The 14,009-nt window shown below is 39.0% G+C and overlaps 1 protein-coding gene across 1 annotated transcript in view; it reads right to left on the bottom strand.

Annotated features, from left to right (window-relative positions):
* LG02H3orf85 (linkage group 02 C3orf85 homolog) overlaps positions 1–13,509 on the bottom strand; it is a 29,021-nt gene extending 15,512 nt beyond the window's left edge. Inside the window, exons 1-3 of the mRNA XM_073616094.1 lie at positions 13,299–13,509; positions 12,646–12,779; positions 8,159–8,250 (exon numbers count right to left, since the gene is read on the bottom strand). Coding sequence (XP_073472195.1) covers positions 8,159–8,250; positions 12,646–12,779; positions 13,299–13,347 — 275 coding nt within the window. The 5' untranslated portion in view covers positions 13,348–13,509. The remainder of the gene's footprint in view (positions 1–8,158; positions 8,251–12,645; positions 12,780–13,298) is intronic.
* Between the last annotated feature and the right edge of the window lie 500 nt (positions 13,510–14,009).

Genomic DNA, 14,009 nt, shown 5'->3' with positions numbered 1-14,009 from the left:
GAGAAAGATAAGGGGTAACATAGAGCTTCCCAACAACCAGGGGGCCCAACTAGATCTACAAGTGCAAATCACAAGATGTAGCCATGGTCAAAGCAAAATTCAAACCTAGTCTTTTGCAGACCAAGAGTCATTACTACTAGTCAACAAACCTGCATGCCATGGACATTCAAAAACAAGGCTCTCATGTACACCAGCAACATGGCATTTGCCACGCGGGTCCTTTTATACCCCCCATTGTGTCCAACATGACGTGAATATTGTGCGGTGGTGACGCAACGCGGACGCTTGGGTGGGAGAGACCACATGACGACAGACAGCTCCCTATGCACGTCATGCCCCCAGTGTGCACTGCTCAACCGTGCATCGAATGTGCATTGAAAAACATTGCATCCACATCGAACGTGCATCAATTGTGCATCGAACAACATCGCATCCCTGATGGTGAGATGACCACAGTGTGGGGCACAGCAGAGCACCGAGCGGCTGGATCAGAGTGAAGCCCCACTGGCAGCGGCCAATTCTGGTCACAAATTTATGAGGCTATCCCCCATGAACGCCCTTGGGCGTCCATATGGGAATCCATTGACAATAGCAATTGCTGGTCGGTGCGATCTCGGATTAATGTAATATTTCAAGAATTGTATGGAATAAATGTTTGACCCCCCCCATAAGTCCCAGAAGGAAATGGGGAGAAAAGACAAATAAAACACTGAAAGAGTGGGGCGGCGCATCCATTTTGACCACATACACAAAACAAATACAGTATCAAACAAAGAGGTATATACATCTATGAACACACAGGACATAAGTGCAAATAAACTGGCGATCAAGGCACCAAGTGCCCAAGTCACTAATTTGCTATATGATCATATAACATATTATAAAAGTTCCTTGGCACAAAAACAAAAAATAGAATAGAAAAGAAGAAGACCGCATTAAGTGCCCAAAAGGGAGCCATGATCATCCCTTAGATAGATCATCCCTTAGATGGGGGGGGAAGATGGAAATGAAAATGAGGAAGTCATAATTAGGCTTATAGCCCAGAGAAGGAGGGTTCCAATTGAGTAATAAAGAATCAAATAAATGGTTTATACCTAATTCTTTCATTCAAACCTGGATACCTAGTTGCTTGTAGCAAATATATACATTTGCTTTCTAGTTGTAGTAATTTTTTATCAATATCTCCCCCTCATTCATGTGCTGGAATATGTTCTAAGGCAAAGAATTTGATCGATGTTGGATCAAAGTTGTGATGTAGTCCCACATGCCTGCTGGATATTAGGGAGACATGATCTCTAATTCCGTGATAAAATGGGCGCTTTGTTTTCCTCACATAAAAGGCTCCACAGCAACATTTCATGATGTAGACCGCCCTGATAGACTGACAAGTCACCCTATATCTGGGGGTCCACATGGCATCATTTGGAAGAGAGACATTGCCACTTCTTAGGATGAATGGGCAATAATCGCATTTGCCACATGGGTATGTGCCAGGGATGCTCGATGGCCCTGAATCATCCCCCATGTGGTGAATAGACACCCTTGAGGGACATAAATCTTTTATAAGTTACCTCTAGATAGGGTTTGATGAATTTGGTGATTCTCTGATCAGAGGTAAGAAGGTACCAGAACACTGCATACCTTGCGATGTTGTCTTTTGTACATGGTAACAATTCTTATTGATGTTTTTGGTTTTCACTCCTTAGGCTTGTAGATTATTGAATGTCTCTCTTGGAGCTTCACTTTATTGAAGGCCTTCCTAAGGCATGTCTTGCTATACCCCCTCACCAGAAGACGCTCCCTCAATGAGTTAGCTTCCCTCTGGAAGTCCTCATCTAGTATACAATTGCGTCTTAGTCTCAAAAATTTACTGTATGGGATACTTCGGATGAGTGGGATTCAGGATGTGAACTAGTCGCATGCAGTAGAGTGTTTCCCGCTGAGGGTTTTCTGTACAAGGTACAGCAAAGGGTCCTAGCTTCATTTATGAATATCTCTATGTCCAGGAATGTGATCCTTTCCTGACTGATATTGTGCATGAATTTCAAATTATAAGAGTTAAATTGTAGACTGTCTAAAAACCCAATGAGATCGTCTTTTTATCCTGCCCTTACCATATGGATATTGTCAATATAACGGTGCCAAGATAGTATCCTGCTGATTGCTGAAGTTCATCTGCAAAAAGGTCATGCTCCCACCCCCCCAGGTACAGGTTGGCATATGAGGGGGCACACCTTGCCCCCATAGCAATCCCCTGCATCTGCAGGTAGTGGGACCGCTTGAATACAAAGGTGTTATGGGTAAGGATAAAGCTGGGCATTTCCAAAATCAAGTCACTGTAATTATGAGAATCCAAATCTCGCTCATACAGGAACCGCTCATACAGGAATTCATGCACTCCTTGGGCATGTGGAATGGAGTTGTAAAGAGCCTCTATATCTATTGCAGCTAGCTAAGCTCCATCTGGGACAAGTAGTCCATCAATGATTTTAAGTAGTTCTGTGGTGTCCTTTGACATGTGGGTATAAGCATTCATCTATAATCATACTGGTGTTCTCGGTAAGTGAGCCACAGCCTGATATAATTGGCCGCCTTGGTGGTGACACCAAGCTTTTATGCACTTTGGGTAGTGTATAGAAGGTTGGGGTCCTAGGGTTGGCGTTATCCAAAAACTTAAAGGTATTTTCTAATACTGTACTGTTATGCCCCGTACACACGATCGGAAATGCCATCAGCAAAAGACCGATGTGAGCTTTTGGTCGGAAAATGCGACCGTGTGTATGCTCCATCGGACTTTTGCTGGCGCAATTCCAGTCAGCAAAAGATTGAGGGCAGGTTCTCTATTTTTCAGTCGGAAAAAGTTCCTATCCGAAAATGCGATCGACTGTATGCAATTCCGACACGCAAAAAACCATGCATGCTCAGAAACAATTCGACGCATGCTCGGAAGTACTGAACTTAATTTTCTCGGCTTGTCGTAGTGTTGTACATCACCGCGTTCTTGACAGTCAAAAGTTCAGAGAACTTTTGTGTAACCATGTGTATGCAAGCCAAGCTTGAGCGGAATTCCATCGGAAAAACCATCCAAGATTTTTCCGACGGAAATTCCCCTCGTGTGTACGGGGCATAAGACTTCAGGACTTGTCTGTACCAGTCACCATTGCGTACAATATCATAAAACATCTTCTCATAGCCTTCAACATTCATTATTACGAGGTTCCCACCCTTATCTGAGGGTTTGATGATAATGTTTCTATTCATTCTTAGGAATTTTAAAGCCTTCTTTAGTTCTACTGGTAGATTGGGACAAGGTCCCGACCTCCAATTCATTGCCTCTATCTCTTTGGTCACCAGAATGACAAAGGCCCAAATGTTCAGATTTCCTTGTAGGATGGGGAAAGATTTAGATTTTTTGTTTGTATGTCTTTGGTGGATCAAATACAGGTTTAAGGGGATGGTTGGGTACATCTGGAACAGTCCCAGATGGATTAAACACCCAACCATCCTCCTCCGGATTACTCTTGTCCCAGAGCTCCATAAAGTCTTGAAGGGCCCTGAGATCCTCCATGGTTAAATTTTCTAACACAAAATTATCATGGATGGGGTTTTGAGTGTCTCTATGGACTTTATACATCAATCGCCTAGCAAATAGATGTAGGTCCTTTACAAGCTCAAAGTGGTCTGCCTCTTGGTCTGGGCAAAAGGTGAGGCCAAGTCGTAAGACTTTGGCCTCATCCCCTGACAATGGATATGATGAAAGGTTAATAATATCATAGGTAGATTGGGACGTGTGCACCGACACTAGCACTTTCACGTAATCAGGCCCCAAAGTAGGTGGTCCCGACCGCCACACTGTTGGGGGCCGGGAAACCGATGATACATCTTGTGATTCATACTTGTAGATCTAGTTGGGACCCTAGGTTGTTGGAAAGCTCTATGTTACCCCTTTTCTTTCTCTTGGAGATGCCCTGTTGGTCTGCTGCGGCATAGAGGCAGGTACTATTAGACTCTACACAAAAGGCAATGCAATTTCAATGGAGTATATGGTATAAGAGTATTGGACTATTGGATGAATCTATAGGCTCCCAGTACTATTTTTGAAAGATGCGTTTTTGAAGTAATAATTGTCCACTGGATTAATAGCATAGTTCAATGCTGCAGCGTTGAGGGCATGATCCTGTATAAAGATAACTAATTTGAATTTGATCGATTTGTCAATACTACTCCCTGCGGGAGACCCGGCTTTTTTGAGGCGATCTCCACTGGTCGGATGCAAAGGGCCAATGATCTTCACTCCCTCCTCTGCCCTAGGCCATCAACTGGTCCCGGATCCTCAGCATCATGAGGTAGGCACCAGATACCTCGGAACGCTGTTAGGTGGGTGCATCCATTTGCACACAATCATGTTTTTTCTCTATGTATATTGTATTTTGTAAATTGCAATAACATTTGTTGACATGTATATTTTGTTATTTAGTAGATAAGATTCCATGCTGTTCCTGAAGAAGCCTTACGGCAAAACATGTAGAATACAAGTGTGAACTACAGCATTACAACATCAAAACGTGTCATTTTCTACCCAAAATGGATGCAGATGTATTGTATACAATGCTATTTTAACTTTTTTCATTTATCTTAAATAAATATATTTTTTACGAAACTGTGTTACTATATGTACGTATGTAAGTATGTAAGAGTGCGCCTTCAAAGTCCCACTTATCTCAAACTTTGCTCAAGGTTTTTAGGAACCTTGTATCTTGCCTAATGCCCCCTACCCCTACCAGCTTCAATATTTTCAGTGCCATATGTGTTTGTTTTAAAGTATATACATGCAATATATATTGATTTCTAAGCTGCAGTTACAAACATATTTCTCTGATTGTGTTGATCATCCATGCTCTCGGTTAACAAAAAAAATGTTGCTTATGAGTACTGGTAGTTTTATTATAGTTGTTAGCATAACTATTCCAACCATGCAGTGATTTACTTTTTTAAAAAAGAAGTAAAAATTCATATTAAAGTGGTTGTAAACCTCAAAGAGCACTAAGTATAATTTCTGTTTGCTGCTTCATTCCTTTGCTATCAGCATGAGTCACTTTTGACAAGTTTTCCTGACACCAAAAGAAAAAAGGTGACAGGGGAGGGAGCTCTAGCTGATTGACAGCCTCTTCTCTGTTTCTGTGTGCTGTGTAAAGGGGATGTGTCCCTTCCCTCCAATTAGCTCTTAGAGCTCCCTTCACTGAGCTCTGCAGAGTGTAATTTCAGCTTGCCACCCCTTTTTTCTGAAAGCTCAGACAAGCTTTATAAATTCTGGACTTTGAAACTGGATGTAGAGTAGGGAGGACTGCAGATAAACAGGTACAGTCCAGTCACCTCACTGGATACATGAAGGGTGCAGCACTTAACAAGAGTGAAAAAGTGTATGTCCAAAACAATTAATAAGTAAAAGAGTCCAATTAAAAATGAAGTGAATTATATACAGTATAACCATAAAAAACTTTAGTTGGTCTCCTTGATAACATGCATGTGCACCAAACACATGGGGGGGGGGCTGTGTGCTGATGCCACGCTGCTGTGTCCACGTGTTTGGGGGACCACTCTTGTCTGTTTGGCTTGTTTTTTAATGCTGCAGCATATTTTCTTGTATTTTAAACACTTGCCGTCTGCCATATAGCAAAATGATGGCGGCAAAGTGGTTTCAATATCCTGACTGGACATCATATGACATCCAGCAGGATAACAGCCACCGCACGCCCATAGGGGCGCGCATCACGGCGATCGGTGGTGCGGTGTGTCAGGCTGACAGTGCCCACAATGGACATTACTGATTGGCAGGCATTATTGTTTGGCACTGATTGGCATCCATCCATACTAGACATGTGCATTCGTTTTCGTCCGAATGCATTTTTCGTCAGAATTTCAGGTATTTTCGTTATCGTTTTAACAAACGATAACGAAAGTGCAGAATCCGAAAAACGAAAGATCCGACATAAACAAATGCTTTATTTTCGTTTTCGTTGCTACAACAGTTCGATATAGATAGGAGATTCAACATGATGATGACAATAACAATCTGTGTCCATCAAACCTGTGGTCGAATGTGCCTAACCTTAGCTCTATTAGTCCAAGATTATTCTACATAGAGAGAAAAGATTCGACATAGGGAAAAGATTCGACGTAGGGGAGAAAAGATTCGACGTAGGGGGAAAAGATTCGACGTAGGGGAGAAAAGATTCGACGTAGGGGAGAAAAGATAAATAAAAATTATGATAATGATGATGATGACTGTTATTGGCTGATTGTAACCAAAGAGGAGGAGCAGTAAAATAGCTAGAACTAAGTACACACGTACTTTGGCTTATGTTGTCTGTTGAAAGTTCTAAGAAGATTCGACGGAGCAGGTAAACTATACGGCGTCATACAGTTTAGCTGCTCCGTCGAATCTTCTTTGAGCATTCAACAGACACCATAAGCCTTCAATGACAGATTTGACCTTAATTTGGATTTTCGGACAAATGCAATTTTTAACGAAAAACTAAATAAATAAAAATAAATTTCGGGAGTAACTAAATAAATTTATTTTTTGGACGAAAACGAAATTCTGAAACGAAATATTTCAGTGTGCACATGTCTAATCCATACCATCAATTACTGTACATCAGTGCCACCTATCAGTGCCCATCCATGCCTATCCGTGCCACCTATCAGTACCCATCTGTGCCGCCTATCAGTGCCCATCAGTGCCACCTATCAGTGCCCATCCATGCTGCCTATCAGTGCCCATCCATGCCGCCTTTCAGTGCCCATCCGTGCCACCTATGTGTACCCATCAGTGCTGCATATCAGTGCCACCTATCAGTGCCCATCAGTGCCGCCTATCAGTGTCCCATCAGTGCCGCATATTAGTGCCCATCATCAGTGCCCATCAGTGCCACCTCATCGGTGCCACCTCATTGGTGCCAGAGGTGATCAAATACCACCAAAAGAAAGCTCTATTTGTGGGAACAAAATTATAAAAATTTAGTTTGGGTACAGTGTTGTATGACCGCGCAATTGTCATTCAAAATGCGACAGCGCTGAAAGCTGAAAATTGGTCTGGGAAGGAAGGTGTATAAGTGCCCTGTATTGAAGTGGTTAAATATTTTTACAATAAATATTACACTATATAAGCTTTCTTTGACTCCTGGTTGGTTTTATATGTTTTATTTCTTGTGAGTTCATATTTTGGGTGGAGGTTCCCTTGCACAGGAATTCATCATGAATTTGGGTGATATTCGTTTCTGGTGAACGTATAGTTCACCTATACTGTAGAATACTGTACGTATTGGATGGACTAGTCACAGATTGTGGATTTTGTTTATAGTTATATATAACTCACTTTTAATTGGACTTTTTTATTTATTTATTGTTTTAGATGTACACTTTTTCACTCTTGTTAAGCGCTGCACCTTTACTATTTATTATTTAATCACAAGGTTTTGTACAGTCACCTTGCATGCCAGCTGTTATATTGACTGGTGTGCTCACTATTGTTGTTTTATATTTGGGGTATATGTAAGGGTTTACAACCACTTTGAAGAAGAAGTAGGGTCAAAGCTCTTTTTGCTCTATTTCTTCTGGGGATCACAGGAGTACCTAGAAGAATTTATGCTGTTTTGAAGACAAAGGGTGGTCACACCAAATGTTGATTTGATCTGGGTTTCTCTTCTGTTCATTTACTTTCCAATTTGTTAATAGATAAAAATAAACTATTAACACTTTTATTTCTGAAAGCATTCTCAATTTACAGCATTTTTCACACATGCCTAAAACTTTTGCACAGTAGTGTATGTTGTGTGCTCAATAATCTTCATTGTTTTTTGCACTGTCTCCTCTGTGCATCTCCTCTGTGCATCTCTACATATCACACAGAAGGTCACACCTTCTCTGCAGGATACTAGCTTGTGGTATCCTAACAATATGGTGTTTGAAGCATTTCAAATCTAGCTAGTTTTTCTTCTTAAAAACATATATCTGTCTACTGAGGATGACATTATAATAATAAATAAATAATATTCAGGTTTTTTTCTTGTATCTTTTTTTTTTGGAAAACAGCAAATACCACTTGTAGAGTTGGTTGGAAGGTACTGAAGAAATAAAAAATAAATACCACACTTACCCAATATTAGGAGAATAATGGGATGCATATGTTGACTCTATATTCAGGTAATACCGTGCCAAGTTTACCAGTGACTTCCATGTATCACTTGCCTTAAAAAAATGATTATCATACATATCATTAATACATTGATTGTCTAAATATCTATTTGAGACAGTGACTCTGAATTAGGAATTAGGCATGTTCATTAGAATTTTCATTATGTTTTCAATCTGAACTTATTGATTTTGAATGTGCAGAAAATAAAAAAAGGCAGGGGAGAAGTGGTTAATAATATAAAGAGGGAGAGGGGAACAGATATAGTAAAAACTTCCTGCCCGGCCTATAACAGATTGATGGGCAAATGGGCCTTTCGTCCTTCTGAGTGGACTTCATATGATGTACTCTCAGAGGGCACCACGCAGCAGCGCGATCTGTCACTGGACACAGCCTATGACTGATCACTATACCGGCCCGCTGCCAGTATCATGTAATTGCTGTAACCAATCACAGCAGGTCACATGACAATTGTAAATTGTGGATGGCTTCCTTTCATGCCATGCATTGTATACAATTGTGTTGCTAGCTGTGATTGGTCACAGAGATCACATGGTACAGACAGGGCCAATCACAGCCCATCTATACCATTCAGTAAAAATTGTTGCTTATACCAATGAAATTCATTAAACTGTCTATGGTGAGTGCAAATGCCAAGGGATCACAGTGTGGGCTGCAGTAAGGAAATGCTGAAGAATGTCCTTTTTGGCAATTTTGATAGGGCCTGGTAACATGGAAATCAGTAAAATATATTAATGCAGGTACAGAATTACCAGATCTGTGACATGATTCCTGCGTGGTTTTGGCATTCCCGACTTTGATCTGGTACCGATGGATAGATTTAATGGCATTTACTTGGGCATTGGTAGCAGCCAGAGAGTATTTTAAAGCTAGTCTCCTGAGCCTTGTTTGCTAAGGATAGTTGATGCACGAGAGTAACAGCTTTATCCGAGTTCTCAGATTAAAAAGATATGTTATGCTCCATGGCCCACTGACCAGTGTATTGAAGGCAAATTCCTGAAGGAGGGGACTCTCGAATGGAGTTAACAGGAAGGGCAGTTCTCATTTGTCAGAAAAAGAGTTTACGTAAGTGGCAACTTGCCGGTATGGCAGTGACTGCAATGTGGTCAGGGAGAAACATGGAATGCCACAGCAACGTGGTCATAAAATTGGGGACAACCTACGAGGGGGTCTTTGCTCAGCCAGAAACTTGGTTTGTGTCAAAGCAGGGGGGAATTCTGGGTTCCCAAAAAAGACAGTCATGGGCTCTATAATACAGGAGAATCACAGCTTAGAGACAGTTTTGTCCCACGTGGTAAGTATTGTCATGTGAGAACGGGGAAAATAAGGTACTTTACATCTATGTATGAGGTCAACTCAGAGAAGGGCTTTGAGATCAAAAGGAATACCCAATCATGTTCAAGGAATATAAAAAAGAACATTATTTTGCTTACTATTGGATGTTTGAAGTCAGAACAGCTTTCCCAAAGTCAAAAAGCTAACTGAAACTTTGCTTTGCAAAGTGAACATGCTCTACTTCATTAGTAAATCAAAGCCAATGGTATTGATTTATTAAAACTGTTAAAAAAGCCAATCAGCTTTAACAAAAAAACCTGAAAGATGATTGGTTTCTATGCAGAGCTGTGCCAGATTTTGCACTCTTCAATTTTAGTGAATCAACTTGAATGTGTTCTATGCTCTATCTACCATTATTCTCAATTTACTTGAAAAAAAATAATAATTTGAAGCACATGAAGCATTTTCGTTTTGTGTTGTTTCATAATCATCCCAATAAATCTAGTACATTCAGATGTCATTTCAATCAAAATGTTGTTTCAAAAGAGGTAGTGGCTCTTTATGTCCAGATTACACATTATTTCAGAAGAAAGTTATGGCAAATGTATCATGAGATAGCTAAACAAGAGATGTACATATCCCCAAATTTTTTTTGCAACTTTAGTTCTAATATAAATGACCTAGAACCAGGGACATGTGGTGAGGTCAGTGCCAGATACACACAGGTTACATAAACCGCGAACATTAGAGCGAGAGCAAAAATTCTAGCACTAGACCTCCTCTGTAACTCTAAACATGTAACCTGTAAAAAATTTGAAAGCATTGCCTATGGAGATTTTTAAGTACTGAAGTTTGGTGCCATTCCACAAGTGTGCGCAATTTTAAAGTGTGACAAGTTAGGTATATATTTATTTGGTGTAACATCATCTTTCATAGTATACAAAAAAATCGGGCTAACTAGTGTTTTTTTTTTTTCATGAGACTGTTTCTTCCCCAAAAAAAAGTGTTTGAAAAAATGCTGCGCAAATACTGTGTAACATAAAAAGTTGCAACAACCACCATTTTATTCCCTAGGGTGTCTGCTAAAACAATATATATAATGTTTGGGGGTTCTGAGTAATTTTCTAGCAAAAAAATGATGATTTCTTACATGTAGGCGAGAAGTGTCAGAATTGGCATGGGTGGGAAGGGGTTAATTACCATAAGTAAGTAATATACAAATAATAATTATATATTGTTTTTAAGGTAATTTACTATATTTTCAAAATCTGTATTCAAGCAGGTGGCTTAAACTTCAAACCAGTAATTTCACAGTAAATAGATAAAGAATACATTATTAGGTTATAACATATAGCATTATAATATATGATTTAGCTTGATTAAAACAGTACCTTTTCAGCAGCAGAAGATTGTCATTCTTTCTCACTGTGTGAGAAAAACATGGAATTATGGGTAAACCTTATACTCATAAACCCATGATTTTTCCTTCTTGTTAAGAGGGCTAGGTTGAAAGGGAGTATTTGTCTTTTAGACACATGCCCCCTTCTATGATACTGCAGTAAGAGGAGAGCCTCCACTGCAGCATTTTTATTGGACAGCTGGGGCCAAAGGTGCTTTACTATTGGTCCAAGGCTCCAGGCTGTCCATTGAGCTCAGTGCCTCTGACAAGAAGTGAGAGACACTGTGAGCTCATCTTCTCAGTTTGCTGCAAACAAAGTGTGCCAGCTTGTATTTAAACTGGCCACTCTGTATGTGGTTTCTGACAGGCTGCACAAGGAGCCCTGTATCTCTGGAACCATAGGTCCCAAGAGCCCCAAATTTTGACCAGTGGTGGGGTAGGACTTTGACCACCTACCCCCCCCCCCCCCCCCTCGGTCGTTGAGCTATGATACTCGGGGCTCGATATCGTATTTGGTGGGTTTTTGTGTTCAAGGCTCTGCCTTCCCTGCCTCCCCTGACTGCACGTCCCTGCCTAGAACTTACTTAATTGTTACTTTGTTCAACAATCAGCATTTGTTTCCTTAAAAAGTTGCTGACCACAGCAGATACTACCTTTATTTAAAACAGAATGTAAAATTGATGAAAAGATCAAGGGATATTGATTGCTGAAGATATATGCACGTTTTGATCAAGTATGTCTGTATCTAGGCTGTGTAGTAGGTAAGATAACTATCCTCATAAGGGAGGAGCTCTCATAAACCTTTATTTGAAAGTGCTCTTATTTTTTTTTTAAATGACAAATCAATGTCTTGAAAGACACATTGCAATGGCAAATTTCAGGACCATGGATAAAGCTAAGGCACTGTAAAAGCAAAGCATCTTTTTTTATTTCATTTTAAACTGCCTACAGTAGCATTCAAGAGTTTGGTTTAATGTCATTCTAATAGCTAACAAGTGTGCTAATTTGACAGGTAGATGGGTTTAACTTAAGATAAAACATTTTTATTAAACCTATATACTACATAAATGTTAAGAGACACACGGTATTACGTTTCAGACTGAATTAAATACAGCAGGATGAGATTTTTTTAAATTTTTTTTTTTAGATTTTGTAGAATTTTAACATTACACTTATATACTTGAAATATATAACTATTCCAAATGTGGGATCTTGACCTTCATACATGTTTATAGTGAAAGATAGAAATTCAAGAAATTTAAAATAAAATAATAAGCCAGTCTCTGAAATATCTATCTAGATCACTGTATTGCAGGGCAGAACAGGACAATGAAGAAATTCTGTTAATTTTTTTAATTAACGGTATCATTGCTAAGTAACAAAACCTTGAACATCAATGTTTTTTTTTTTATTTAATTCTCTGACATTTTTGCTGATGTAGAAGTTGCAGCATAAGAATGTTAGACACTCCTCTGTGCCAGGACGCTGCCTAGAATTATTCGGCATTGCAAAGTTTGTATTACCATTAATCTAGACTTTGACAGACTTGGCAAAAGCATGATACTTACAATAAATGGTAAACTTTAGTATTTCTGTCAAATTATCTTTAAAAGTTAAAAAAGGACAATAAAAACTAACAAAACACATATTACATAGTTACATAGTAGGTGAGGTTGAAAAAAGACACAAGTCCATCAAGTCCAACCTATGTAAATCATATCATTTTGCATTTCCAGTTTTTGCTTGACAATGTTACCTTCTCTGTCATTTTTGAACTCCATGAAATCTCTGAGTGATTGGGTTCCCAAAAGTGCTTAGAAAACGCCTGTCTTTTAAGTTTCAAAAACTGATTTTGAGCTTCTTCGGAAAAAAACGAATATCCTAGACTACCTAATAAGCAAATAGAAAAAAATGTATGCTTAAAATCAGATTATTCTATGTAAATAAAAAATTACCAAAAAAGACAGAAAAATAATAAATGTTGGATCCACCACCATCAAAATAAAAATTTATGAATGTTATGTGTTATATAGTCTGCACAGACTAATAATATTCATTCTGACAGAATGTTCATTAGGATTACATATGTCAAATATTCCTACATACTAGTTTTATCATCATACATTCCAGTACAAAATATGCTATGTTGAATACTATTGTTTTATGGGAATAACTTTTCAAAAGCCACATATGTTTGATTTAAATTACATGTAGCAGTGTTTTTAGTCATGCTAATTGTAGCATTTTACATAATTATTAGTTCAAGATTGAAATATTCTATTAATGTTGCCAGACACTCATACATTTACACTTTACTTATACTGATAACATATTCTTTTCAGACAGTATTAGGTTTCTTTGTGATTAAAATGCCATCACAATTAAAAATAATAATACATATTGTCTTACCTTGTATTAAAATATAAAACTGTAAAAGCATAATTACTGCATGTCCCATAATGATCCAAAATTATTTTTCGAAATTACAATTTCCAAAAATGTGTATTCAATGAACTAAAGTCCTAGCGTTTGTTAGGATTACTTTCTGTCCTTAACTCAGTTTCTGTAACCTTTGAGCCTGTGATGCTTTGGCTATTTACTGATTAACATGAATCTGTGTTCGTGTTATATAGGCTGAAACTGCCAATCCTCGATTGTACTTTACACCAGAGATTATAGGGATGCCACGCTGGACGATCACAGAAAAAAATAAAGCAGATAAAAAGGAAGTCAAAAGCCAAACAAATACACTTACATCTAGGAAGTAATGGAAATTTGCAATTCTAATCTGTACTTTGATATTTTAAGAGAATTGTTTCTAGAATCATTGCCGAATATACCGCGGAAACATTATCTCTGTAAGTTTTAGGGAAGATATCTAGTGTAATTCAGCAATTACATTAATACTGCAAAGATTGATGTAGCATAGGGATGAGCTCGATGTTCAAGTAGAGCATAAGTTGGACTCGAACATCGGGTGTTCGCCCATTCGCCGAACAGAGAACAATATGGGGCGTTCGTGGGAAATCTGAGCACTGCGGAACGCCCCATAATACACTGAGAGATCGCAGTGCATTAGCATCTGATGATTGGCCAACGCATGCACCTGACCTGCATGCT

The sequence above is a fragment of the Aquarana catesbeiana genome, linkage group LG02 (assembly GCF_042186555.1).
Source record: "Aquarana catesbeiana isolate 2022-GZ linkage group LG02, ASM4218655v1, whole genome shotgun sequence".
NCBI classification, from domain to species: Eukaryota; Metazoa; Chordata; class Amphibia; order Anura; family Ranidae; genus Aquarana; species Aquarana catesbeiana.
The sequence above is the reverse complement of the archived record's forward strand: the minus strand, read 5'-3'. Positions and strand labels throughout refer to the sequence as shown.